Source organism: Pelophylax lessonae, assembly GCF_965119305.1.
Source record: "Pelophylax lessonae genome assembly, chromosome: 6".
NCBI classification, from domain to species: domain Eukaryota; kingdom Metazoa; phylum Chordata; class Amphibia; order Anura; family Ranidae; genus Pelophylax; species Pelophylax lessonae.
Window position 1 is genome coordinate 204,199,501 of NC_138773.1, and position 27,096 is coordinate 204,226,596.

A 27,096-nucleotide genomic window follows, 5' to 3' on the forward strand; every position below is an offset into this window, starting at 1 on the left:
ACGTGTGAAAAACATACACTTTTTTTTATCATATTTCCTATACCGCTATTCAATAAAAACCTTTGGGGCTCAATTAAATTGCGGAATAGTCTGTGTCGGTACGTGTGAGATCCACCTTTCCAAGTTTTTGGGGTTCATCTCATACTTCTGAAGCTTTGAGGGTGCTGCCTGTTCTATACTCCTCCTCCTCCTCTTCCTCATCCATCCTTTTAGGTGTACAAACAATAGTAATTGGGGCCTAGTGTGCTTCTGTACGTGTGAAAAACATACACTTTTTTTTGATCATATTTCCTATTCCGCTATTCAATAAAAACCTTTGGGGCTCAATTAAATTGCGGAATAGTCTGTGTCGGTACGTGTGAGATCCACCTTTCCAAGTTTTTGGGGTTCATCTCATACTTCTGAAGATTTGAGGGTGCTGCCTGTTCCATACTCCTCTTCCTCATCCTCCCTTTAGGGTAGGAAAAAATTTAATCGGGCCTAGTCTGTGTTTGTACGTGTGAGATACACAGTTTTTTATATTATTCCGCTATTCAATACACACCCTTTTGGTGTAAAAAACATTAAATTGCGGCATAGTTTGCATATTTGACTGTGAGATACACCCGTGCGATACTGTTGTTCTTTTGTTCCGCTATTCAATAAAGACCTTTCTAGGGCAAGATCTTAAATTTCAGAAATATGAGGAGAGCGTCAAATAGGGGCCGTGGCCTGGGTCGTGGTGGTGCTGCTGCTAGAGCTCCTGTTGCAAAGAGAGGACGTGGTCGATCTGTGCCAGCTACACGCACAAGTGAAACACCTTCCTCAAGTGTGAGTAGGCGACAGAACCTGCATCAGTATTTGGTAGGGCATCATACGCCCCTAGAAGTGATGAGGCCAGAACAAGTGGAGGCGATAGTAGATTGGTTTGCTGCTGACAGTTCCTCCAGTTCCTTCACATTGTCTCCCACCCAGTCTACTGCAGAAAGGTCACAGTTGGCACCTGCAGCCGATGTCCAACCGTCTTTCACCTCACCCCCTTGCAAATCAGGCAAGCAGTCTGAGCCCCAAGCCATACAGCAGTCTCTTCTTCTTTTTGATGACTCTGTCAGCAGGGTTTCCCAGGGCCATCCACCTAGCCCTGCCCCAGAAGTGGAAGAGATTGAGTGCAGCGATGCCCAACCACTTATTTCTCAAGATGAGTACATGCAAGGATCATCGCAGCACGTCTCCGATGATGACGAAACGCAGGTGCCAACTGCTGCGGCGTTCAGCATTGTGGAGACCGACAAGGAGGGCAGGGGTGAAGACTGGGTGGAAGATGATGTGGAGGACGATGAGGTCCTCGACCCCACATGGAATGAACGTCATGCAGGTGACCTGAGTGGTTTGGAGGAAGAGGCGGTGGTCGCACAGAGCCACCAGCACAGCAGTAGAGGGAGCAGGGTGCAGAAGCGGAGCGGCCGTGCCCTAGACACTACGCCCGCTACTGCCCAACGCAGCAAGGGAACGAGCGCACCAAAGTCAGCTCAAAGGAGTTCTCTAGCGTGGAAGTTCTTTAGAAAATGTGCTGATGACAGGACACGAGTGGTTTGCACCCTGTGCAATCAGAGCTTGAAGCGAGGCATAAACCTTCTCAACCTGAGCACAACCTGCATGATCAGGCATCTAAGTGCAAAGCACGAGCTGCAGTGGAGTACACACCTTCAAAACCAAGAAACGTCTCTGGCTCATCCTGCTTCCTCTTCTGCTGCAGTCTCGGCCGCTCCAGCCACATCTGTAGTGATACCGGCACCTGCCACCCCGCAAACAGACGATCTGTCAGCAACACCACCACCTGGGTCACCAACAACCATCTCCACAATGTCCCGTGGAAGCGTTCAGATTTCCATCTCCCAAACACTTGAGAGGAAGAGGAAGTACCCCCCTACCCACCCGCGATCCCTGGCCCTGAATGCCAGCATTTCAAAATTATTGGCCTTTGAAATGCTGTCATTCCGTCTGGTGGAGACGCACAGTTTTAAAAACCTTATGTCGGTGGCTGTCCCACAGTACGTCGTGCCCAGCCGCCACTACTTTTCCAGGCAAGCCATCCCTTCCCTACACAACCAAGTGGGGGAAAAAATCAGGTGTGCACTGCGCAACGCCATCTGTGCCAAGGTCCACCTAACTACCGATACGTGGACCAGTAAGCACGGTCAGGGGCGTTATATCTCCCTAACGGCACACTGGGTAAATGCAGTGGCGGATGGGCCTGAGGCGGATAGCAATTTGGCGCATGTCCTTCCACCACCGAGGATTGCAGGGCGCTTCAGTTTGCCTCCTGTTCCTAACTCCTCCTACTCCGCTTCCTCATCCTCTACCGCCTCCTCATCCGGACAGCGTAACACCTTCACCACCAACTTCAGCACGGCCAGGGGTAAACGACAGCAGGCAGTTTTACAACTTGCCTGTTTGGGGGACAAACCACACACCGCGCAGGAGTTGTGGAGGAGCATGGAACAGCAAACAAATGAGTGGTTGCTGCCAGCGAGCCTCAAGCCCGGCCTGGTGGTGTGCGATAACGGGAGAAATCTCATAGCAGCTCTGGGCCTAGCCGGTTTGACGCACATCCCTTGCCTGGCGCATGTGCTGAATTTGGTGGTGCAGAGGTTCCTTAAAAACTACCCCGATATGTCAGAGCTGCTGCAGAAAGTGCAGGCCGTTTGTGCGCACTTTCGGCGTTCTCACCCTGCTGCTGCTCGCCTGGCAGCGCTGCAGCGTAACTTCGGCCTTCCCGCTCACCGCCTCATATGTGACGTGCCCACAAGTTGGAACTCCACCTTGCACATGCTGGAAAGACTGTGCGAGCAGCAGCAGGCCATAGTGGAGTTTCAGCTGCAGCACGCACGCGTGAGTCGCTCTGCGGAACAGCACCACTTCACCACCAATAACTGGGCCTCCATGCGAGACCTGTGTGCCTTGTTGCGCTGTTTTGAGTACTCCACCAACATGGCCAGTGGCAATGACGCCGTTCTCAGCTTAACTATCCCACTTCTATGCCTCCTTGAAAAAACAATTCGGGCGATGATGGAAGAGGATGTGGCACAGGATGAGGAGGAGGAGGATGAAGAGGTAACATTTCAAAGGCTTTCAGGGCAGTCATTCGCAAGGGGCTCCGAGGGTGGGTTCCTGCACACACAAACGCCAGGGACACAATTGTCCAGCAGGGGCACAGTTCTGGAGGATGAGGAGGATGAGGAGGAGGAGGAGCTGGAGGAGGAGATGGAACCATGTTCACAGCAGGGTGGCACCCAGGCCAGCTCATGGCCATCACTGGTGCGTGGCTGGGGGGATACAGAGGACACGGACGATACACCTCCCACAGAGGACAGCCTTTCGTCGCCTCTGGGCAGCCTGGCACACATGAGCGATTACATGCTGCAGTGTCTCCACAACGACCGCCGAGTTGCCCACATTCTAACTTGTGCTGATTACTGGGTGGCCACGCTGCTGGATCCCCGTTACAAGGACAACGTACCGTCCTTAATTCACTCACTGGAGCGCGATCGCAAGATGCGCGAGTACAAGCGCACGCTGGTAGACGCGATGCTGCTGGCATTCCCATCTGACAGCGGGGCCACAGTGGAAGCACAAGGCAGAGGAGGAGGAGGAGGAGGTCGCCAACTCAACCAGGGCACCGCCAGCACCTCAGAAGGCAGGGTTAGCATGGCCGAAATGTGGAAAAGCTTTGTTAGCACGCCACAACAAACAGCAGCACCAGCAGCTCAGATGGAACGTCTTAGCAGGAGGCAGCATTTTACCAACATGGTGGAGCATTATGTGTGCACACGCCTACATGTAGTGAATGAGGGGTCTGCCCCCTTCAACTTCTGGGTCTCCAAATTGGGCACATGGCCTGAGCTTGCCCTTTACGCCTTGGAGGTGCTGGCGTGCCCTGCAGCCAGTGTATTATCTGAACGGGTATTTAGCACGGCTGGGGGTGTTATAACAGACAAGCGCAGCCGCCTGTCCAGAGACAATGTGGACAAGCTCACGTTCATTAAAATGAACCAGGCATGGATCCCACGGGACTTTTCCGTACCTTGTGCAGAATAGCAATGGATACCGACCTTACCCAGCCATTGTTCCATTTTTGCTCTTTCTCACTCTTTTGGGGTGTACCCTCATTTAAAATTTGTGAAAAGAAGCAGTGTTGGCTACCTCGTCCTCCTCCTCAGGGCCAGATTAACGTAGGGGCTATTGGAGCTGCAGCTCCATGCAGGCCCCTACCTTTTATATAGGCCCCGGGTTGGCCATATTCACTGTGACCGCTCTTCTGTCACTTGTAAACACAGAAGTCTGGCTTCTATGCTCGCTTCCCCAGGCAGCACCCTCAGAACCTCCCCACACAGCGCGAAGGCCGGACAAGGAGGGACAGTTGCCGATGCATGGATGTGTTTATGGGCTTCAGAGACAGCATCCCATGTTGAATTAGGCATGCATGGCTGCACCCTTCCTCCTCTGGGTGCATGCCAAGGCACGGCCCTTAAGGCCCTTCAAAATCCTCAGCACCAAGACCATGATGCTCTTAATCCGGCCCTGGTCCTCCTCCACCGCCGCTTCCACCTACACCGCCCATAGGTGTGCGCAGCCTATTGCATTAGGGTGTGCACCCCAAAGTTGAAATACACATGCATGTGTTTGCCTACATGTACATGGCCCCAATACATTACTCTCCCTGCTGGCAAAGAGAAATAGAGCAGAGCAGGTGCGAGGGAGATCTTTCCCATCTCCTCACTGGCAAACAGAGCGATAATGCTATGTGCCCTAGGTGATTAGGGTGTGCCCAGGTACACCAGGCACACCCTGTGCGCACGCCTATGACACCGCCACATCCACCACCACCTCAACCTCCCTTCTACTCCTTATGGGCCTCGTCCTTCAGAGATGAAGAACATTGTTTTATTTTTCTGTTTTTTTTTGTTGTTTTAAGTTATTTCCCTATCCACATTTGTTTGCAGAGCACTTGCCATGCTCTTAACTACGTTTTGCTGCCATTTGCAGCACTCTAGCCCTTTCCATTGGTGTTTTAGAGCCATTTTAGTGCCTTAAAGTTCGGGTCCCCATTGACTTCAATGGGGTTCGGTGGCCGGGAAAAGTTCGGTAAAAGTCCGGGACACGGACCCGGACTTTTTTTTAAAGTTCGGCCGAACCCGTCGAACACGGACATCTAGGTGTCCGCTCAACCCTAACTATCACGCAATTTAATTGATCCCCAAAGGTTTTAATTGAATAGCGGAATAGAAAATATGATCAAAAAGAAAGTGTATGTATCTCACACGTACACCACCACACTAGGCCCCAATTACTATTGTTTGTACCCCTAAAAGGATGGTTGAGCAGTAGGAGGAGGAGTATGGAACAGGCAGCACCCTCAAATCTTCAGAAGTATGAGATGAACCCCAAAAACTTGGAAAGGTGGATCTCACACGTACCGACACAGACTATCACTGTGTTCACTGTACCCCCCAAAGATTGTGTTCACTGCACCCCACAAAGGATTTTGTTCACTGCACCCCAAAAAGATTGTGTTCACTGCACCCCAAAAAGGATGTTGTTCACTGCACCCCAAAAAGGATTTTGTTCACTGCACCCCAAAAAGATTGTGTTCACTGCACCCCACAAAGATTGTGTTCACTGCACCCCACAAAGGATTTTGTTCACTGCACCCCAAAAAGATTGTGTTCACTGTACCCCCCAAAGATTGTGTTCACTGCACCCCACAAAGGATTTTGTTCACTGCACCCCAAAAAGATTGTGTTCACTGTACCCCCCAAAGATTGTGTTCACTGCACCCCACAACGATTCTGTTCACTGTACCCCACAAAGATTGTGTTCACTGCACCCCACAAAGGATTTTGTTCACTGCACCCCAAAAAGATTGTGTTCACTGCACCCCAAAAAGGATGTTGTTCACTGCACCCCAAAAAGGATGTTGTTCACTGCACCCCAAAAAGGATTTTGTTCACTGCACCCCAAAAAGATTGTGTTCACTGCACCCCACAAAGATTGTGTTCACTGCACCCCACAAAGGATTTTGTTCACTGCACCCCAAAAAGATTATGTTCACTGCACCCCAAAAAGGATTTTGTTCACTGCACCCCAAAAAGGATGTTGTTCACTGCACCCCAAAAAGGATTTTGTTCACTCCACCCCAAAAAGATTGTGCTCACTGCACCCCACAAAGATTGTGTTCACTGCACCCCAAAAAGGATTTTGTTCACTGCACCCCAAAAAGATTGTGTTCACTGCAACCCACAAAGGATTTTGTTCACTGCACCCCAAAAAGATTGTGTTCACTGCACCCCACAAAGATTGTGTTCACTGCACCCCACAAAGGATTTTGTTCACTGCACCCCACAAAGATTCTGTTCACTGTACCCCACAAAGATTGTGTTCACTGCACCCTAAAAGGATTTTGTTCACTGCACCCCAAAAAGGATGTTGTTCACTGCACCCCAAAAAGGATTTTGTTCACTGCACCCATAAAGGATTTTGTTCACTCCACCCCAAAAAGATTGTGTTCACTGCACCCCACAAAGATTGTGTTCACTGCACCCCAAAAAGGATTTTGTTCACTGCACCCCAAAAAGATTGTGTTCACTGCACCCCACAAAGGATTTTGTTCACTGCACCCCAAAAAGATTGTGTTCACTGCACCCACAAAGATTGTGTTCACTGCACCCCACAAAGGATTTTGTTCACTGCACCCCAAAAAGATTGTGTTCACTGTACCCCCCAAAGATTGTGTTCACTGCACCCCACAAAGATTCTGTTCACTGTACCCCACAAAGATTGTGTTCACTGCACCCTAAAAGGATTTTGTTCACTGCACCCCAAAAAGGATGTTGTTCACTGCACCCCAAAAAGGATTTTGTTCACTGCACCCCAAAAAGATTGTGTTCACTGCACCCCACAAAGATTGTGTTCACTGCACCCCACAAAGGATTTTGTTCACTGCACCCCAAAAAGATTGTGTTCACTGCACCCCAAAAAGGATTTTGTTCACTGCACCCCAAAAAGATTGTGTTCACTGCACCCCACAAAGGATTTTGTTCACTGCACCCCAAAAAGATTGTGTTCACTGCACCCCAAAAAGGGTGTTGTTCACTGCACCCCAAAAAGGATTTTGTTCACTGCACCCCAAAAAGGATTTTGTTCACTGCACCCCAAAAAGGACGTTGTTCACTGCACCCCAAAAAGATTGTGTTCACTGCAGCCCAAAAAGATTGTGTTCACTGCAGCTCACACACAGAAAAATGGATGTGGATCACTGACACCTGCCTATCTCCTATCCCACACCACACAGCAATATCGATTGTAGTTTGTAGAACACAGTTTCCCTAAAATTCAGCAGCAGCAGCCTCTCCCTAACAGGATTGAGAAGAGATCATAGATCAGGATTGAGTGCAGAGTCACCCCACCCCCCACACAGCAATATCGATTGTACTTTGTAGAAGACACTGACCCTATAATTCAGCAGACTCTATGCCTAAAATGCCTACAACTCGCCCTGCCTAAACACTCCGACCTGTCCCTCAATTCTATCCGGACACAAATGTTTTTTTCCTGCCTGTCTTTCCCTAATCAGCAGCCAGCACGTTGATGTGTGCTCTGTCCCTGATCTAAGCAGCAGAATGAAGATGCTGCGGCTGCCTGGAACTTATAAAGACTTGGTCACATGCTTCAGACGGCCAATCACAGCTACTGAGACATTTGCAGGCATGGCTCGGATGGCTTAAGGCACACCAGTTAAACGATTGTTGATTGGCTGTTGAAAGCCCGCCATGAAAAGAGCGCCAAAGCATGCAAAACCCGGAAATAAAACGACCGAACACGGATTTTTACCCGAACATACAGTAAAGTGTCCGTGTCCGTGTTCGGGTACAAAAAATCCAATTATTCGGTACGAACACGAATAATACAGTCCGTGTTCGCTCAACACTAATTATGGCTATTATCACTGTGAAATAGTCTGAACAGGCTCCACGGATTAAATTAAACAATTATGGTAATTGGTACGGATAGTATTGAGGTCATAGGTTGAAGTTAGGTTTATATAATTAGGTGATTAATTATAGAAGTTTAATGTTATCCAAAATGTTACTATGCTTAGTCTGCTTAAATGTTATGAGGCAAAGAATCTGAATATTCAGTGATCTGAGAATGATTAAGGGCCTGTTCACACAGAAACATGCAGTATAATGCATGAAAATGTTCAAAAAATGGATTTGATTCGCCTTCAATTGACATGCATTGGGGCAAATATTTATGTGCGTTGACATATATTTTTACTTGTGTCGACACATTTTTTTAATTAATTTTAAATTGCTAAGCATTTTGCAAGTTATTCCCTCTGACAATGAAAAATGTTGCCGTGCTAAAAATTTTTGTTGGGTTGGACAAAGGAGCAGAATCACTCCGAAACATGTTACCACCCATCTAGTGATGTCACTTACACCCCCAACGCCCTTCCAGCTCCAATGCAACACCCGCTTGCGTTCCAGCATAGTTGCAGGTCAGCAGCGGTCCCCGCTTGTTCCACCCGCTCCAGGGATCCACTGATAGGGACCTATTTTTTATGCACCCTTCCATCCCCAGCGGGACACCCGGACATAGTCCCCACCAGTGAGAGCTACCGGCCCTCTTCCCGGCTCCCAATGGACCCCCATTAGATCTCTTGGACCAGTCAGCTGGGATATACAATGTGCCTTTTAACTTCCTCCTAGCTTGTGAGTGCAATCTTTTACTTGTTTTTATATACCCTTAGTAAATAGATACACTTAGATGGTCACGCCTTCTTTTTATTTATTCTTTTGTGCTATACATAGATAATGAATAAAGAAGTGTTTATAAAGTGTGAACAACCGGTGCTGTTCTGAACAATGCAGGTGAATTCCTTGATAAACATCCAGTAACAGTGAGTATAATTGATATGCAGTTTGATCACCAAAGTGCACCTCCACCGATATTGATATACAATGCCTCCTTACCAAAGGTCTAGACTTCAAATTATAAAAGTCTAGACAGGTGTGATATAGATGTATAGTAGAGCAGCTTCCTCTATTATATTGCTGGTGGTAGTACTGTCATGGCTGATGGTAATGTTCACCCCACAGTAAGGCCAGAAATATGGTAAAAAGGGAACATGACGTTGACGTTAAGTCTAACAAAACGCGTTGGGTGGAGTCCATGTCTGTGAGATACCACACACACCAACCCTGAATACAGGTCGATCGACTTCTAGGATGTCTTGGATCTATTTATGCTCATTTTATACCGGATTTCTGGCCTTTACCATCAGCCATGACAGGACCACCACCTGCAATATAATAAAGGAAGCTGATTGGATCTTCTATACTTCTATATCGCGCCAGTCTAGACTACTATAATTTGGAGTCTAGACCTCTGGTGAGGAGGCATTTTATATCAATATCGGTGGAGGTGCACTTGGGTGATCAAAACTCACTGTTACTGGATGTTCATCAAGGAATTCACCTGCATTGTTCAGAACAGCACCAGTTGTTCACACATTATGGACACTTGTTTATTCATTATCTATGTTTAGCACGGCAACATTTTTTTATTGTTTCACGTTTATCAAGATTGGTCCTGTTGTATTGTTACCAGCAGATTGCTTTTTTATATTTAGCCTGTATACCTGCGCAAAAATTATTTTGTTTGTATTCCCTCTGACATCATATCCTTTTCCTGTTTGTGGGTTAAGAGAAGGAGTAAGGGAGAAACATATAATGAAACAGAGACAAATACATTTTTGTTTTAGAAAGGCATTCACAAATGGAATGTCTAACATAACAGCCCTAATCATTGTGAGTGTGCTAAATATACAGTGCCTTGCGAAAGTATTCGGCCCCCTTGAACTTTGTGACCTTTTGCCACAATTCAGGCTTCAAACATAAAGATATATAACTGTAATTTTTTGTGAAGAATCAACAACACGTGGGACACAATCATGAAGTGGAACAAAATTTATTGGATATTTCAAACTTTTTTAACAAATAAAAAACTGAAAAATTGGGCGTGCAAAATTATTCAGCCCCTTTACTTTCAGTGCAGCAAACTCTCTCCAGAAGTTCAGTGAGGATCTCTGAATGATCCAATGTTGACCTAAATGACTAATGATGATAAATAGAATCCACCTGTGTGTAATCAAGTCTCTGTATAAATGCACCTGCACTGTGATAGTCTCAGAGGTCCCTTTAAATCGAAGAGAGCATCATGATGAACAAGGAACACACCAGGCAGGTCCGAGATACTGTTGTGGAGAAGTTTAAAGTCGGATTTGGATACAAAAAGATTTCCCAAGCTTTAAACATCCCAAGGAGCACTATGCAAGCGATAATATTGAAATGGAAGGAGTATCAGACCACTGCAAATCTACGAAGACCTGGCCGTCCCTCTAAACTTTTAGCTTATACAAGGAGAAGACTGATCAGAGATGCAGTCAAGAGGCCCATGATCACTCCGGATGAACTGCAAAGATCTACAGCTGAGGTGGGAGACTCTGTCCATAGGACAACAATCAGTCTTATACTGCACAAATCTGGCCTTTATGGAAGCGTGGCAAGAAGAAAGCCATTTCTTAAAGATATCCATAAAAAGTGTCGTTTAAAGTTTGCCACAAGCCACCTGGAAGACACACCAAACATGTGGAATAAGGTGCTCTGGTCAGATGAAACCAAAATCAATTTTTTTGGCAACAATGCAAAACGTTATGTTTGGCATAAAAGCAACACAGCTCATCACCCTGAACACACCATCCCCACTGTCAGACATGGTGGTGGCAGCATCATGGTTTGGGCCTGCTTTTCTTCAGCAGGGACAGGGAAGATGGTTAAAATTGATGGGAAGATGGATGGAGCCAAATACAGGACCATTCTGGAAGAAAACCTGATGGAGTCTGCAAAAGACCTGAGACTGGGACAGAGATTTGTCTTCCAACAAGACAATGATCCAAAACATAAAGCAAAATCTACAAAGGAATGGTTCACAAATAAACATATCCAGGTGTTAGAATGACCAAGTCAAAGTCCAGACCTGAATCCAATCGAGAATCTGTGGAAAGAACTGAAAACTGCTGTTCACAAACGCTCTCCATCCAACCTCACTGAGCTCGAGCTGTTTTACAAGGAGGAATGGGCAAACATTTCAGTCTCTCAATGTGCAAAACTGATAGAGACATACCCCAAGCGACTTACAGCTGTAATCGCAGCAAAAGGTGGCACTACAAAGTATTAAATTAAGGGGGCTGAATAATTTTGCACGCCCAATTTTTCAGTTTTTTATTTGTTAACAAAGTTTGAAATATCCAATACATTTCATTCCACTTCATGATTGTGTCCCACTTGTTGTTGATTCTTCACAAAAAATGACAGTTTTATATCTTTATGTTGCAAAAGGTCACAAAGTTCAAGGGGGGCGAATACTTTCGCAAGGCACTGTATATTGTGGAGGGGGAGAAGGTGGATGATGAGATTGGGGAAAGCCAAACGGGGCTACTGAGCTCATCCATTGCTCACACAACATGAGAATAAAGGGCAGTTTTGGACCTTATTCCAGATTTTATGATGTCACTCAACGATTTCTATAAAACCTGCATTTGAGACACCTCCCAATCCAGCTTTACATTTCACAAGCACTACTTCCCCTCTAAAATGGCTGCTATACAGGTCCTTGTAACAGACAAAATAATAAAAAGCTTTTATTTCTCAATGAACTTGCATTGCGTTGATATGCATTGCATTGCATTAAGATACACACATGTAACATTTTAAGAATGAAAGTGATGGGCATTTTACTGCATTGTAGCATGCCTGTCACCACAAGGATGCACAAAAGACAACTGTTTTTTGTGTGTCCCATTTACACTGTAACGCAGCTTGGAGCCGCGCTGCAGCATGCTGCAATAAAATGCAAACATACACTTAAAATAAAGTTTGTACAAAAAAAGAAGCCATGTGATGCTTTGAATCACACACCGCACTGCCCCAGCTGCTGGAGAATGCCGGAAATGAAAGTAAAATACACTGCTTTTTACTACAAGATGCACTGTTTAGATATATTGCACTGATTAGATATAATCATGGGTTTTTCACACAGTTCAGCGTAATCTCTTTAAAAGGTCCTACTTAATCTGGATTGTATATCTTATCTTTAAGGCTCTTATCAGTAGTAGCCTGTTATACAGTAATATCAGGTTCATTGTACTGTTATATTTCTTTATATCGTATGCAATTATTGTCAAAGTATTCTATTACATTACATGCATCTCTTTTTAGGGATTTATATGAAATAAAGACTTTTTTACAGCATGTTTTACTTATTATAATATATGTTTTGCACCTGTTTAGTAAAGGCCTTTTTGGTCCCTATAAAGTGTATGAATTGGCAAAAAAAACATGTGCAGTTTATCTCTACAATACACACACATTTCCTAATGTTTTGTCTGTTTGAAAAGACAACAAATACATACTGTAAAAACTACTGCCGACAGGGTGACCCCAAAGTCTGGGTGTCCAGAATTTCAGAGCCCGACTGACTGCACAAATTTCCAAAATGTTGATGGGGAGACGACTCTCTACCCATGACCATTTCGCCTGGACTGTAGCTTCCTCCAGAACCGCTCCCCAGCCAGAGAGACTGGCATCTGTAGTCACTACTTTCCAGGTCACTGGAAGAAAGGATTTCCCCTTCTCCAGATTTCTGGTCAACAACCACCAATTCAGACTCTGTCGTACCCTTGGTAGCAGAAATATGGACCAGTCCAAGACCTGAATTTTTCCATTCCACGCAGGCAGAATGCTGTTTTGTAAGGGTCTGGTATGGAATTGAGCATAGGGAATTGCCTCGAATGTGGACACCATCTTCCCCAGTAACATTGTGCAAAGACGTATAGCAGGATATCTCAGCTTTACTATAGACCGAACCTGACCCTTCACATCTGAGACCCTTCTTGCTGGCAAGAATATCTTTGCCTGCACCGTGTCTACAAGAAGCCCCAGGTATTCCAGACACTGGACTGGCTGCAATGCTGACTTTGCTAAATTCAGTATTCAACCCAGACGTTCCAAAAGATTTGCTGTCTGAAGGATATTTTGGCGTAGAGCCAATGCTGATCGATCTATTAGTAATAGATCATCCAGATATCCTATTACAGATATCCCTCGGGACCTTAGAACAGCCAATACTGGAGCTAGGATCTTTGTGAACACTGTTGGAGCTGTGGGCAACCCGAAGGGCAGGGCCACAAACTGGAAACAAAGGAAACTTTGATGGGTCTAAAATATAGGAACATGAAGGTATGTATCCTTGATGTCTATGGATGCTAGAAATTCCTCTCCCTGCAGGGAGGCTATGACTGAATGAATTGATTCCATGCGAAAAGTACGAACATTCAGAAACTGATTCAGTGCCTTGAGAGCCAAAATAGGTCTCACATCCCCGTTTCGTTTGGGGATTATGAATCGGTTTGAGTAAAAACCCTAGTACCTTTCATTTTCTGGAACCTCGATTATCGGCCTCTGAGCTCTCAGCTGGCCAAATGCCTGCAAGAGAGATCTTTCTTTTAGGGGATCTGTTGGTATACTTGACCTCACAAACCGAGGATGCGGGAACACCTGAAATTCCAGCTTGTATCCCTGTGAAATGGTGGAGATGACCCAGTTGCCCTGAATCGTCTCCACCAGTGCTGTATCTTGGCCTAGGCCGACAAGGCCCAGGCCTAGGGCGGCACTCTCAGGGGGGCAGCAAAAAAGCTGCAACCCGCACAAAAAAAAAACAGCCTCCTTCTGGCTCCCGCACGAAAAGGGTTCCCGCTGACTTGCTCTACACCTTTAGTATAGTGCCAGTCTTATGGGGCGAATTGGGCCAGAGGGCAGGGTCCAGGAGGCAAGTCAGTCTGGCAGCCCTATAAAGTGGTCACACTGCTACCTGCCGGTATGATAATACTGGCCGGTGAGGACATTTGGACAGATCACAGGCCGCCGACCACACTTAATACAACTGGCCCGACGGCCGCCAATACTAATAAGTGTAGCATTGCAGCCTAATGCTCCACCTACCCTCCTCCACCCCCAGGTATGGCAGGCATCATGTCAATAATATAATTTAATTTCTTTAAACATCCTTGTCCTTGAGTGAGCATACTGAATTGCATCATATACAATTAAGACTTTTAATTGCATGTGATGGCAATAATATTTTGGACCTGCTCACCTCATATGTTCTAGCCTATCGCAATATGTCACTGGATTAGTAAGATTACTCCTATCTTTTAGGCTATTTGGACTTGTGTTTGCTGCCACTGATTATTTTACTTGTTTATATAATGACTATGAACTTCCTAGTCATTAAAAAAATATGTGAAATAATCCAATGATTACAAGTCCAAATATCTTAAAAGAAAGAAGTATCCCGTGACATGAGGCTGTACTAATGGGCACTGATAAGGCTGCACTGATGGCCACTGATGAGGTGGCCCTAATAAGCTGCACTGATGGGGCTGCACTGATAAGGCAGCACTGATCGGCTGCACTGATGGGCACTGATGTGCGCTAATAGGCTGCACTGATGGGCACTAATATGCTGCTCTGATGGCCACTGATGAGGCAGCAGTGGTGCGTACTGATAAACTGCACTGGTGGGCACTAATGAGGTAGCAATCATAAGGCAGCACTGATATGCTGCACTGATGGGCACTGATGAGGCTGCACTGATGGGCACGAGGTGGCACTGATAAGCTTCACTGCTGGGGCTGCACTGATATGCTGCCCTGATGGGCACTGATATGTTTCACTGATGGGCACACTGATGGCCACTGATGAGGCTGCGCTGATGGCCTCTGATGGGATGGCACTGAGAAGCTGCACTGATAAGGCAGCACTGATGGGCACTGATATGATGCACTGGTGGCCACTGACGGGACTGTACTGATGGCCTCTGATGAGGCCGCACTGATATGCTGAACTGATGGGCAGTAATGAGGCTGCACTGATGGGCATTAATGAGGCAGCACTAATGGGCGCTGATGAGGCTGAACTTATGGGCACTGATAGACTGTGGTTGTGGTCTGTGGTTTACAGATGACAGGGCGGGTCATAAACAGGAAGGGGTGTGGTCTTTACAGGAAGTGGTGGGTCATATTTAAATTAGTGGTGCCCAAGTTTAGTCAGGCCTAGGGCAGCACAAAACCTAAATACACCATTGGACTCTGCCCATACCCCTGAGAACTGCAGGAGCCTTCCCCCCACCCAGGCGAGTGGGGGCGCCCCTTCACTGAGATGGCTTAGAGGAAGACTTGGCTGATCTCTGGGCCCAGGTCTTTTTCTGACCCTGCCCTGAAGGCTTGAGTCCGGATGCAGATGATTGAGGCCATCGCCACTGCCTGGAATTGGAAGCACTGGTGTTATGAGTGCTGGGGATTTTAAAGGAAGGACGCCTGCTCTTCCTCTTTACAGGTAGTAATGTACTCTTTTGGATCTTTTGGATATACTTATTCAGATCATCACCAAAAAGGCGTTCTCCCTGAAAGGGGAAGCACGCCACGTGCATGCAGTTGCGTTTGAACCCGCCTTCCTATGCGGCGTACGCCTGTTTATATAAAATGAAGATTCCCCCACTCGTGAACAATCCTTCGCCACAGACATGCCAGGAAGCGGGAGACGAACATGTGGACGCTTAAACTACAAGGCAAAAACAGCAAACATGGGGTGAGAGCAGCTTAGGCTGGATCTTGTTTGTCACAGCTGATACCTTTCACGTGATCAGCTTCAGGGTAAGAAACAGTGTAACAATATGCTTTAAACATACTTTGCATAAAACCTGCTACAATAGATGTAAAAACAAGCAGAAATACACTTGGCACAAGTCTCTGTAATCTTATTAAAGGGAACAGTGCATAAAACATTTACAACTTTGCAATTTTAACCTTTTAAGGTTTGTTGCTGTGTACATATTTAAAATGGACTCACTAGTCCTGACGCAGGAATCTGCTATAAGCAAAAATCCAATCTTCACCCATTACGGCGAGCATTGTCTTGGAGACCTTCAAGGACTGGGTCCCCTATATAAGAGGGGCCACAGCCCTGGACCTGTAGAGCACCCTTTGGGGTTTGGTATTCCAAGGGTCTGGATCCCAGGGTCCAGCGCCTAAAAAGGACAGCATTATAGGCAAAACCTCATATCTGCTTCCTGAGGCTCGGGTACCATCTTTTTAGTCCATTGACTGTTTCAGATGGTTACAATAGCTTACCCCTTAGATCCAGTGATCTTTGTTTGGGGTATGTTAGCATAATCTTCTTTCTTCTTCTTTGAAACATAACAAACATGTGGAGCACCTCTCCACAGCGACCTTCACCTTTTAGACACTAGTGAAAAAACTTAGCTACTCCCTGTGTGGGAGCGGTTATATAGGGGGTCATCAATTCTGATTGGTTGCCAGTGTCCTTCACCTATAGGTGGCTATATAACCCATATGTTATGATTTATGGCTCTGTGTCCCATGATGTATGAAAATAAATCCAATTAGCTTGAAAGTACCTGTGTTGTCTGTTTGCAATGCACTAAAATAACAAGCACTGTTATCAGTTCTGCCAGTTTGCAGACTACAGAATACCTCTACCCTATTTTATGGAGATGAATTGAGGATATAGAACACAGAAGTTGAATCCAAAGCCATTTTGCTTCACAATACAGAAGGTTTTTGTTTTCAGTCTTTTGAAGTGCAAGAAACATGGACTTTCTGAGCCCTGTGTTTGCAAAGCAACTGAAACTACCTAAGGAATATGTGAGAATGAGGATCTAACTAGTACTGTATTAACTAATGCAAAAACTCAAACGAAACAAGAGGAGGGAGCAAATGAAAATACCCAGAATATAAATATAAATGTAGTCAAGGCTCTGCACTACCACTAGACATCAGTAGATAAACAAATCTCAAAAATAAAATGCAACAGCAATAAAACATACATTAGGGAGAACACAATAATTGAAAGAAATAAAATTAAAAACCAGAGAGATAAGCACAAGCCAAAATTGAGGCTGATCCCCCCATACAATAGAATTGAGGGTGATCCCCCCCATACAATAGATCCAGGATTCACTGACTCACCATATGATAAATCTAGTGCTGTCTTCGTAACTAAAGCTAGCTGTGTAAAAATTAGAAGCCTCTCACTCAAGCAGTTACAAATGAGGACCAAGCAGTATAACCCAAAATAACAATTTACAGTATTAATGAATAAGTTGATAAGTTTGGCAATAATGTTTACACTAGAAAAAACACCTCCACCATTCACCTGCTTAAAATCATGACAACATTTTCATAAAAATTATAGTCCAGACCCTATTACTCACACATACAAGCTACGGCAATTCTGTATTCAAAAAATACCCATGGGAAGTTCCCAAGTAGACTAGCTCAGAGGTATACCATCCCAAAGGTCCCCAGTGGCAGCCCCTGCCACAGTATGTTTGGCCATCAAAATGGGTCATAGAACAAGCTGGGAGGAGTTATTGGGAATACAACATCTGATAAGCTGCAAAATTTTACATTTTGGTTTTAAAGTTAGATACCCTAAGGTTGGGTTAGCTTTATCTTAGTCTAGTTATACTTTCTCATTGCTTTCAAAGCCATACTCCATAGATCATAGCCAACAGGGCTGTAACAGTTGTATGCGGTATAAAATAAATGCCCCAGCTGAGGGGAGAAGGCAATCTGGGTTCCCTGGGGGACTGGGAACCTTAGGACTCTTAATCAAGGATGGACATATAGCCTATTAAGGCCTATTAATTATTTGCCAAACATGGACTTCATGGACTCTGTGCTACCACTTGTGGAATATTTGCCAATCAAGGTCTCAATCTCTAATAGACACCAAGGACTATCTGCTGTTATTCAGGTAAGACAACCCTATGGGCAGTACATGAATGTACATGAATTCATGTGAGAAGCTGCCTAATAAGAACTGTTCCTGTGTGATGCCTTTCTTCAGTAAAGTAATTGTTACCAGTTTAAGACCTGGTCAGAGGTCTTCTTCTTAAGTAGTGTATTGCATGGCATATCCAAAGAACAGGACTTGTATCATTGGGATTGTAGGTTAAACTAGATACAGTACACTTTAGTCCAGAATGTATTTTTCTGTCTAGTGTAGGCCATTTCGAAGTGGCTAGGGACAACCACATGTTTCATATAATAAAAAGTGAAAATAATTCTGCGCTTGTGCAGCCCAATTTTTTTTTTTTTTAAATCGAAGCAGCAAGCACACTATGCGAGATCTATTACATCATATAATTATATAGCGTAGCACATTTGTTTTTACATGTATCATAGCTTAATGCGGCCAACCAACCAGGCAATGGGTAACTTGGCGAAGGGTGATGGTTACTCGGGTAGTGAAGGAGTGTTGTGCTTGTCCCCTTCCATGTATCTTGGTACCTAACCTGGGAGTCAAGAGAGAGCTGTAAAGGGGCCCCTGAGAGAAAGAGAGCAAGCACGTAGTTACAGAGTGAGGTTCATTTTCTGTATGTATTGTAACTTTGGTAATGTCACTGGGAGTGAGGGGGACAGGTATTGCTGGGTTGGTGGATGCTGGGGCAGGCTCTGCAGCACCGGTTTCTAAATGCTGCGGCAGGACAGCCCGGCTGCGCAAAATCACGTACATGTAAGCTAAGCTGAAACACAGATCTCTCTTTTCCTCTAGTGCATCCACTCCCCCTACAGTTAGAAATCACTCCCTAGGAGCACACTTAACCCCTTGATCACCCCTGGTGTTAACCCCTTCCCTGCCAGTGTCATTTATACAGTAACAGTGCATTTTTTTTAGCAATGATCACTGTATTGGTGTCACTAGTCCCCAAAAAGTGTCACTTAGTGTCAGATTTGTCCGCTGCAATGCCGCAGTCCCGCTGAAAATCGCTGATCATTACTAGTAAAAACAATAAAAAAAAATAAGAAGACAATAAATCTATCCCATAGTTTGTAGACGCTATAACCTTTGCGCAAACCAATCAATATACACTTTTTAGGATTTTTTTTACCAAAAATATGTAGCAGAATACATATTGGCCTAAATTGATGAAAACATTTAGATTTTTTTAATTTTTTTATTGGGTATGTTTTATAGCAGAAAGTAAAAAAGATTTTTTTTTTTTTCAAAATTGTGGTTCTTTTTTTGTTTATAGCGCAAAAAATAAAAACCGCAGAGGTGATCAAATACCACCAAAAGAAAGCTCTATTTGTGGGGAATAAAGAAAATCAAGTTTATTTGGGTACAGCATTTGCACGGCCGCGCAATTGTCAGTTAAAGCAATGCAGTGCCTTATCGCAAAAAATGGCCTGGTCATTAGGAGGGTAAAACCTTTTGGAGCTGAAGGGGTTAACCGTAGTGGTGTCTAGTGTGCTTAGCGTTAAACGTAAAGTCAGCTAGCCACGGTTTGCTAGAGAGTTGATTGTGTTCATTTTGTCTCGTTTCTAAGTCTGGCGTTATGCTGGTTTTTGCATAGAAACACACTCCGGCCCAGAACCTAGGCAATTATCAAGAGAAGTGCTAGTGTCCCCTGCTTGCTTAAGCCACGCCCACATGCACATGTTAGGAATTCATTGAGAATTTATTTATGAGGAGATGACATGGAGAACTTAAGTGAGAATTTAGTTCTTATCAGTAATTGTTTTATTTTATATGGCCTGTATGATTAAAGCGGAGTTCAACCCTGGGAATTTTTTTTAATAAAAATACCCCCGGGACAGTCAGGGCTAGTGCATTCCACAATGGATAGCCTCTGATCTGTCCCGGGTTGCACTTACCTGCAAGAAGAAATACTTACCTTGAAAATGTATTGTCCAGCGCTGCCATCTCAGGTGTGGGCAGCTTGAAGCCAGTGCGATCCTCTTCTGTGTCCTCTTCAGTCTTCTTCGGTCCCACGATGCACTGCACCGGCCCCGCTGTCAATTCCGGTGCCGCAGTGTCATCCCTGCACAGCTTCTGGGCATGCCCAGAAACTGTTTAGCAAGGTATGACAGCGCCCGCACCGGAACTGACGTCTGGGCCGGTGCAGGCGCATTGATTCCTGGGAGCGATGACATTCAGCTCCCAGGAATCATTGCAAGCCAGGAAGTGACGAATCGCCGTGGCCGCCGAGGGGAGGAAGAGGAAGTAAGGTAAGTATATTTTCTTCTAAACCAGGTAAGTAAAAAAACAAAAAAAATTGCGATTATCCATTTGTTTTTCAGGTGACCCGGAGCGAGAAGATGGAGGTAAGTATAATTTTAGGGTGGAACTCCGCTTTAAGCACCTACTGGGTAGAACATGTTAGAGGGGGGTTTTCCCATGGGTAAAAGACCAAGCTGAAGCCATTTTTTAGTAAGAAGAGTTCACTATATGCCAGGGCGCCATTGTGTTTTATTTTATAGTCTTAGTGCTGGCATATTGGTATTGGTATGTCAGTGGTATATTCTAAAGGTTGGCAGGTGTAATGCCCTTTAATTTCTGCCCCTCCTCTGGTGATGTAGTGGGTGGAGTCTGTGCCTTTTTTATGCCAGCCTTGGGTAGGGCCTGGCAGTACGGGTATGGGAACAGGACACCCCTGACCAATAAGATGTAAGTCTGTGTCCTGTGGAGAAACTTAGAGGGTCCTTTACAGGACTGAGCTGCCAAGAGGACTAGAAATGGTCACATAGGGAGAAGGTGGAGGAGCATTGCCACCCCTGACCTTCGCTTAGCAGGTCCTATGGCATGGTTCCGGACGGCCTCAGGGCCTAGGTTTGTGGAGCAGCCTAGGTGTGGAACAGGTTTGTGCGGTGAGGTCAGTGGCTGGTGAGGCACTGGCTAGTATCAGAACCAGATCCAACTCCCACATTATTTAATGAATAAACCCCACATCAACATTTAGGGAATAAACCCCTACATCAACATCTAGTAAATAAACCCCCACAGCGTAGTCGAGCACTGTGACATGAAAAATGTCATCTTCATCTTCAGCCAATTGGCTTGCACCTAAAAACCCATGCGTCAGGATGCAGGCAGTCAATCAGATTCCCCCAGACAAATAATTGTCTGGTGAAAGGAATCTATTGGACAGTAGATTTTTATTTTTTATTTCTGCATTCTGTAACAGCCCTAAAAAATGCTGAGATTTCACTGGTCAAGTGCAGGGCTGTTACAGAATGCAGAAATAAAAAATAAAAATTACATTGTGCTTTATATAGCTACCAACAGTCCTGATTTTATTAAAACAAGTCCTTATGTTGGTTAAATTCGTAAACTGTGAGAACTAATGAAAGTGTCATATATAATCTATATAATAAAAGAACATAACCTGAACCATTCTCTGATTATATAGATTATATACAGTATATATGGCACCTTCATTAGTTCTCATAGTTTACTAATTTAACCAGCATAAGGACATTTTTAGCATATGTAAACGGCATTCAAACCACACATGTGAGGTATCGCCGCGAATATTAGAATGAGAGCAAAAATTCTAGCACTAGACCTTCTCTGTAACTCTAAGCATGTAACCTGTAAAAATTTTTAAAGCACCGCCTATGGAGATTTTTAAGTACTAAAGTTTGGCGCCATTCCACAAGTGTGCACAATTTTAAAGCGTGACATGTAAGGTGTCTATTTAGTCGACGTAACATCATCTTTCACATTGTACAAAAAAATTGGGCTAACTTTAGTGTTTTTTTTTATTTATTTATTTATGAAACAGGTTTTTTTTTTTTTTTTAAATGCGTTTGAAAAATTGCTGTGCAAATACTGTAAAACTGCAACAACCACTGTTTTATTTCCTAGGGTGTCTGCTAAAAAAATATATATAGAATGTTTGGGGGTTCAAAGTAATTTTCAAGCAAAAAAATGATGATTTTTACATGTAGGAGAGAAGTGTCAGAATTTACCTGAGTGGCATGTGGTTAATCATCCTCCAGGAACTGGCTGCATACTCTCACCATATGAGGCCAGGCATTGTCGTGCACAAGGAGGAACCCAGGACCCACTGGAGCAGCGTAGGGTCTGAAAATGGGTCCAAGGATTTCATCCCCATACCAAATGACTGTCAGGGAGCCATTGTCTAGCCTATAGAGGTCTGTGCATCCTTCCATGGATTTTCCTCCCAGACCATCACTGACCCACCACCAAACCAGTCATGCTAAACGATGATACAGGCAGCATAACGTTATTCAAGGCTTCTCCAGATCCTTTCATGTCTGTCACATGTGCTCAGGGTGAACCTGCTCTCATCTGTGAAAAGCATTGGGTGCCAGTTGTGGACCTGCCAATTCAGGTGTTCAATGGCAAATGCCAATCGAGCTCCATGGTGCTGGACAGTGATCACAGGGCACGCTAGAAGAAGTCAGGCCCTCAGGCCACTCAGGAAGTCTGTTTCTGATTGTTTGGTCAGAGACATTTACACCAGTGACCTGCTGGAGGTCATTTTGTACTGCTCTGGCAGTGCACATCCTATTCCTACTTGCACAAAGGAGCATATACCGGTCCTGCTGATGGGTTAAGGACCTTCTTCAGCCTTGTCCGGCCCTCCTAGAGTACCTGATATTTTTCTTGGTCTTCCAGATCTTGCTTTAACTTCCACTGTTCCTGATGACTGCCATTTCGTAATTACATTCCGAACAGAGGATATTGATATCTGAAAACGCTTTGCTATCTTCTTATAGCCTTCTCCAGCTTTGTGAGCTTCAACTATTTTCAGTTTCAGTTTTCTAGACAACTGCTTACAAGATCCCATGGTGCTGATTGTTGGGGCAAGGTCAGACGAGTCTGGGCTTTTAAAACCTTTGAGATTGACATCACCTGGTCTTCCCAGACGATGATTGAGAACAATCCATGACACTGGCAGGTCTCAGCTTTGCAAAGGGGGCATGCTATAAATTCTGCAGGGTGCCCAAACTTTTGCAGACGCCATTTTTTTGTTTTCTGTTATTTTGAAAGTGTAAATGATGGAAATAAACTAATCTAACTTTTGTTGACATATTATAAGAATGTCCAATCTGTAATTTGATGCCTTTTGGAGATTTTTCCATCTTTCCTTGGCCTCTTTGTGCACATTAATACAAATTTTTACCTGGGGTGCCCAAACTTTCGATCACCACTGTATCTATGCAGGTAACCAGGCAGATCCCAAAATAACCATCCAAATCTATATATAATACAAAGGGGTAACTTTATGCATCCCTTTAAAGTTACCAACCGCCACCATGCATGGCCCTTGCTCTTGGATCGATGCAATTAAATTTCAGCCCAATCAAAATGAATAGGCGGAAAACCCACTGAACAGAGCTGCATGTGAATTGCACAGAAACCGCACAGAGTTCCTGTGCGATTCACATGTAGTTCCTAGTGTGAATGAGCTATAGGTGTCACAAAAATTCCTACCATTAAGGAAGGAACATGTGGTGCAATGCTTACTCATAGGCACATAGACAAGGCCAGGTAGACTAGCCTACTCTATGTTCTTGGTCCGAACTATGTGAGAAAAAGGCATGTGCAATTTTGTATATGTGGAATTGCACTGCTCTGGCATGCCTCCAAAAAATGAAATTATCAAAACTGTATTTATACAATTTCAAAAACCTTGAGTTTACAATAAAAATAAAAGTCATCTCAGTACACCATGGTCCATAAAATGCTTTAAAACAAACCAGCAAAGCCCCTTGTAAACTATAATGGAAAACCCACAGAAAACAGTAACCTGCCTTTGTAATACTTGCACCGGACAGTCCAGCATCTCCTGCCAAAGTGCTTTTGACATGCTTTTGACATGACACACATGGAACATGGGTTTGTTGGTTTAACAACCTCTTTGACTGGCTAATCCTTCTTTAGCCTCCCTGGGGTTTGAATTCACTTCTGCACTAGCCAATACATGTATATATTTCTCTTTAGCTTAGCTCTGATGGTCCCTTCACTCTTTACACGTTTAATATTACACATTACCAAGACTGAAAGTGAGTACTGGTTTATTTATTAATTTTGATATTGCTTTGCACTAAGACCTGGTTCTTTAACAAGACATCTGTGAAAAAGTATTTTTTACCAGTCTATGTATTGCAGAGCCAGATTATTGTTTGCTGTGAGTATTTCCATCATGATTTCCAAGTAGATGTGTTTTTTGAGTGTTTTATGGGCTAAGGTGTATTGTTTGTAATTTTGTATACTCAAGTTTTCTGGAATTGTATAAATACATGTTTGTTAATTGCTATGCAGCAACTAGTTATAAAGACATGTGCTAGTAATGCTGCATTCTCAAATGGTGAAGGCTGATCTACTAAATGGTTTAAGAATCTTTACACAATAGCCTGTGATAATATGCACTTTAATTATCCAATCACGGGAAAAGCAAACCCTGTTTACTCTACACAGGATTGGATGATTAAAGTGAATATCCATAAATTTTTTTCTATGAATATTCTCAACTCTTTAGTAAATCAGCCCAACCATATTCATACTTTTGATTTATATTTAAACCTATTAGGTATTGTTTCCTACAAATATTAAGACATAAAAAAGTTATTGGTTACATCGCCACATAGCTATCTATGTTAAAAAAAAATGTATGTCCATTAAAAAAAAAATCTTTAGAACCCTGACTCCACAGCTGATCTAGAGAATTCAAGGGTAAGGCAGTGGACACAATTTTAAAATATTGCCTGTATGACATTTTATATATTTATTACGACTGTCATCAATAGTTTCTTTTTTTTTGTTAATAACAAGGCAATGTAAAGTGCAAAGGTAATTTAATTATTGTGAGAACTCTGTAGTCCCAATATTACAATTACTGGATATTGCAGTAAGGACTGACTCCCAGACACAAATGCACTGTCACTGACAGTTGATATTCTGGAGTTCTGGAGTGCTTGCTGCTGTAAGTCCACACCTTCCCTGCTGTGCCTACTAATTAAGATGGACCCGATAGTATTAGTAATGTGAAAAAATGGTGTGTAAATAAATAAATAATTTTAAAAAAAACCTGCTAATGTGAGTAATAATGATTAACTTTTTTTTTTAAAGTTAAAAAAATTTTGTAAATGCAAAATAATATAAAACAAGAAAAAAATAATATTATTTATAAAAAATAATATATAATAAAAAAAAAATATTACTTTAACAAAACACTTAACTTGTCCATTTTGTGATAACAGTACAGGTTATTTCAGTGTGAATGCTTATATTGCAGATTGATAAAAAACACCAACTAAAAATGGATTGATTTACTAAACAAATATAGAACATTTAATTAATTCCTTTTTTCCAAAAGGTATGTTTGCTTTGCAAGTAAATATTGAATTAGTGTAATGAATAAAGTGAAGCTGTAATCCATATAATATCCAATCAGGTGCAAGCAAAAATGCATTTTTTGTTTACTTTCACATGATTGGTCATTTAAACTAACCACAGTTTTATATCAGCCACAAAGTACTGTTTGGCACCATGAATAAAAATTAAGCTTTAGGGTCCTTTCACATGGAGCAGAGTATATTCGGATTGGCAGGAGATCCATGAGCAGATCCCCTGCTGAATCAGAGCCAAATTTAGAGAGACGTTGGTTTTTTTACATCCATGCCAATTTATGTCCAGCAAACACGGGCAAACCCATGGCAGCTCTATGTGTGGCCAGATGTAAACAGACTCCACTGTCCCTTTACATCAGGTTACCTCCAATCTATCATGTTTAGGTCTGGAAGAACTGAAAAGGATTCAATCCTTTTCTGTTTTTTTTTTTTTCATACCTGGACAGACTTGAAGGGAAGGGGGTACAAACAGACACAAATCTGTTTACATCCTCTTATCCATAGGGCTACACAGAATTTCCAATCAGGTCTGCCTGAAAAACTGACAGCCGGACCTGATTGGAATGCCCGTATAGTGCCCTAATAGTTATGGTGGAACGGTTTTCGCAGAATTTATAGAAATAGTCAATACAAATAATTTGTTCTAATGATCTTCTTATCTGTTCCAACGGAAATTTCAAATTTATAAAGTGTTGAATGCTATGTTATACAAAGGTAAAACGGATAGGTACTGTATATAAAAAGCTGTCATAAGGAACTTTATGGTTCTCTTGTAAAACTAATTGACAAGGGGAGATAGTGAAGATAACATTATCTTTATTGCATATTACAACCGGGTTGCAAATTTTTACCAGAATAAAATGTGCACATACCTCATAGATTCAACAAGATCACCCACCACACTGTACAAGATACAGCCTGAGAATAGAGGATGAAGTCCCAAACTTGGTCAATTTTCCTGCTAGCATCCTTTCTGTATACACAATCAGTCATCTCAAAAAGGGTGACATATTATGGGTGAGTACAAAAAAAAAATGTATCATATTTTCACTATAACTGTTATACTTTACATTGTAGAGCAGGGGTCTCAAACTGGGGGCCCTCCAGCTGTTGCGGGACTACAGGTCCCGTCATGCCTCTGCCTATGGAAGTCATGCTTGCAATGCCTCATGGGAATTGTAGTTCTGCAACAGTCGGAGGGTCACTAGTTTGAGATCCCTATTGTAGAGTCTTAAAAGTATTTATAAATGTAAGCATTCATTTAAAACAGCCTTTTTCAACCTGGGCTCCATAGAACCCTGGGCTTGCTCCAAAGGCTGATAGGGGTTTCTTCACCAATTAGCAATTTCTTCCTCTTGGGTAAATAACCATTGTCGGCAATGTTCTTTAAAACTATCTGTAATGGGGGATTCCTCCCAATGACCTCAAATGTAAAAAATGTTAGCCACAATATGACCAATACACTAGTAGGGGGTTCCCTAATACCACAAAGGTATTTTAAGGATTTCTTCATGTTAAAAACTTTGTGAGAGGCTGATTCAAAGACTTGATATTGAAAGAGTTAACCACATACAATACCACAAATTGCTCAAAGCAGATTACATTTTTGGAAAATCCATGTTTAGTTAGGGTTTCTTAACTAATTTTCCTGATTTTTAAAAATTAGATGATATAAAAGAAGTACTATTTGCATGCATTGATAAATATGTAAAAGGCTTGAGAGTTTATCAGAACAGAAGATGCTG

At 43.4% G+C, this 27,096-nt stretch overlaps 2 protein-coding genes across 2 annotated transcripts in view; both read left to right on the forward strand.

The window, feature by feature from the left end:
* Positions 1–27,096, forward strand: part of LOC309558932 (uncharacterized protein) — a 754,545-nt gene that overhangs the window by 634,043 nt on the left and 93,406 nt on the right. The window lies entirely within an intron of this gene.
* LOC309558933 (carboxypeptidase O-like) overlaps positions 26,283–27,096 on the forward strand; it is a gene marked incomplete at both ends in the record, with an annotated part of 53,437 nt that continues 52,623 nt past the window's right edge. The window contains one exon of the mRNA XM_082262030.1: positions 26,283–26,368. Within this exon, the coding sequence (XP_082118156.1) occupies positions 26,283–26,368 (86 nt within the window). The remainder of the gene's footprint in view (positions 26,369–27,096) is intronic.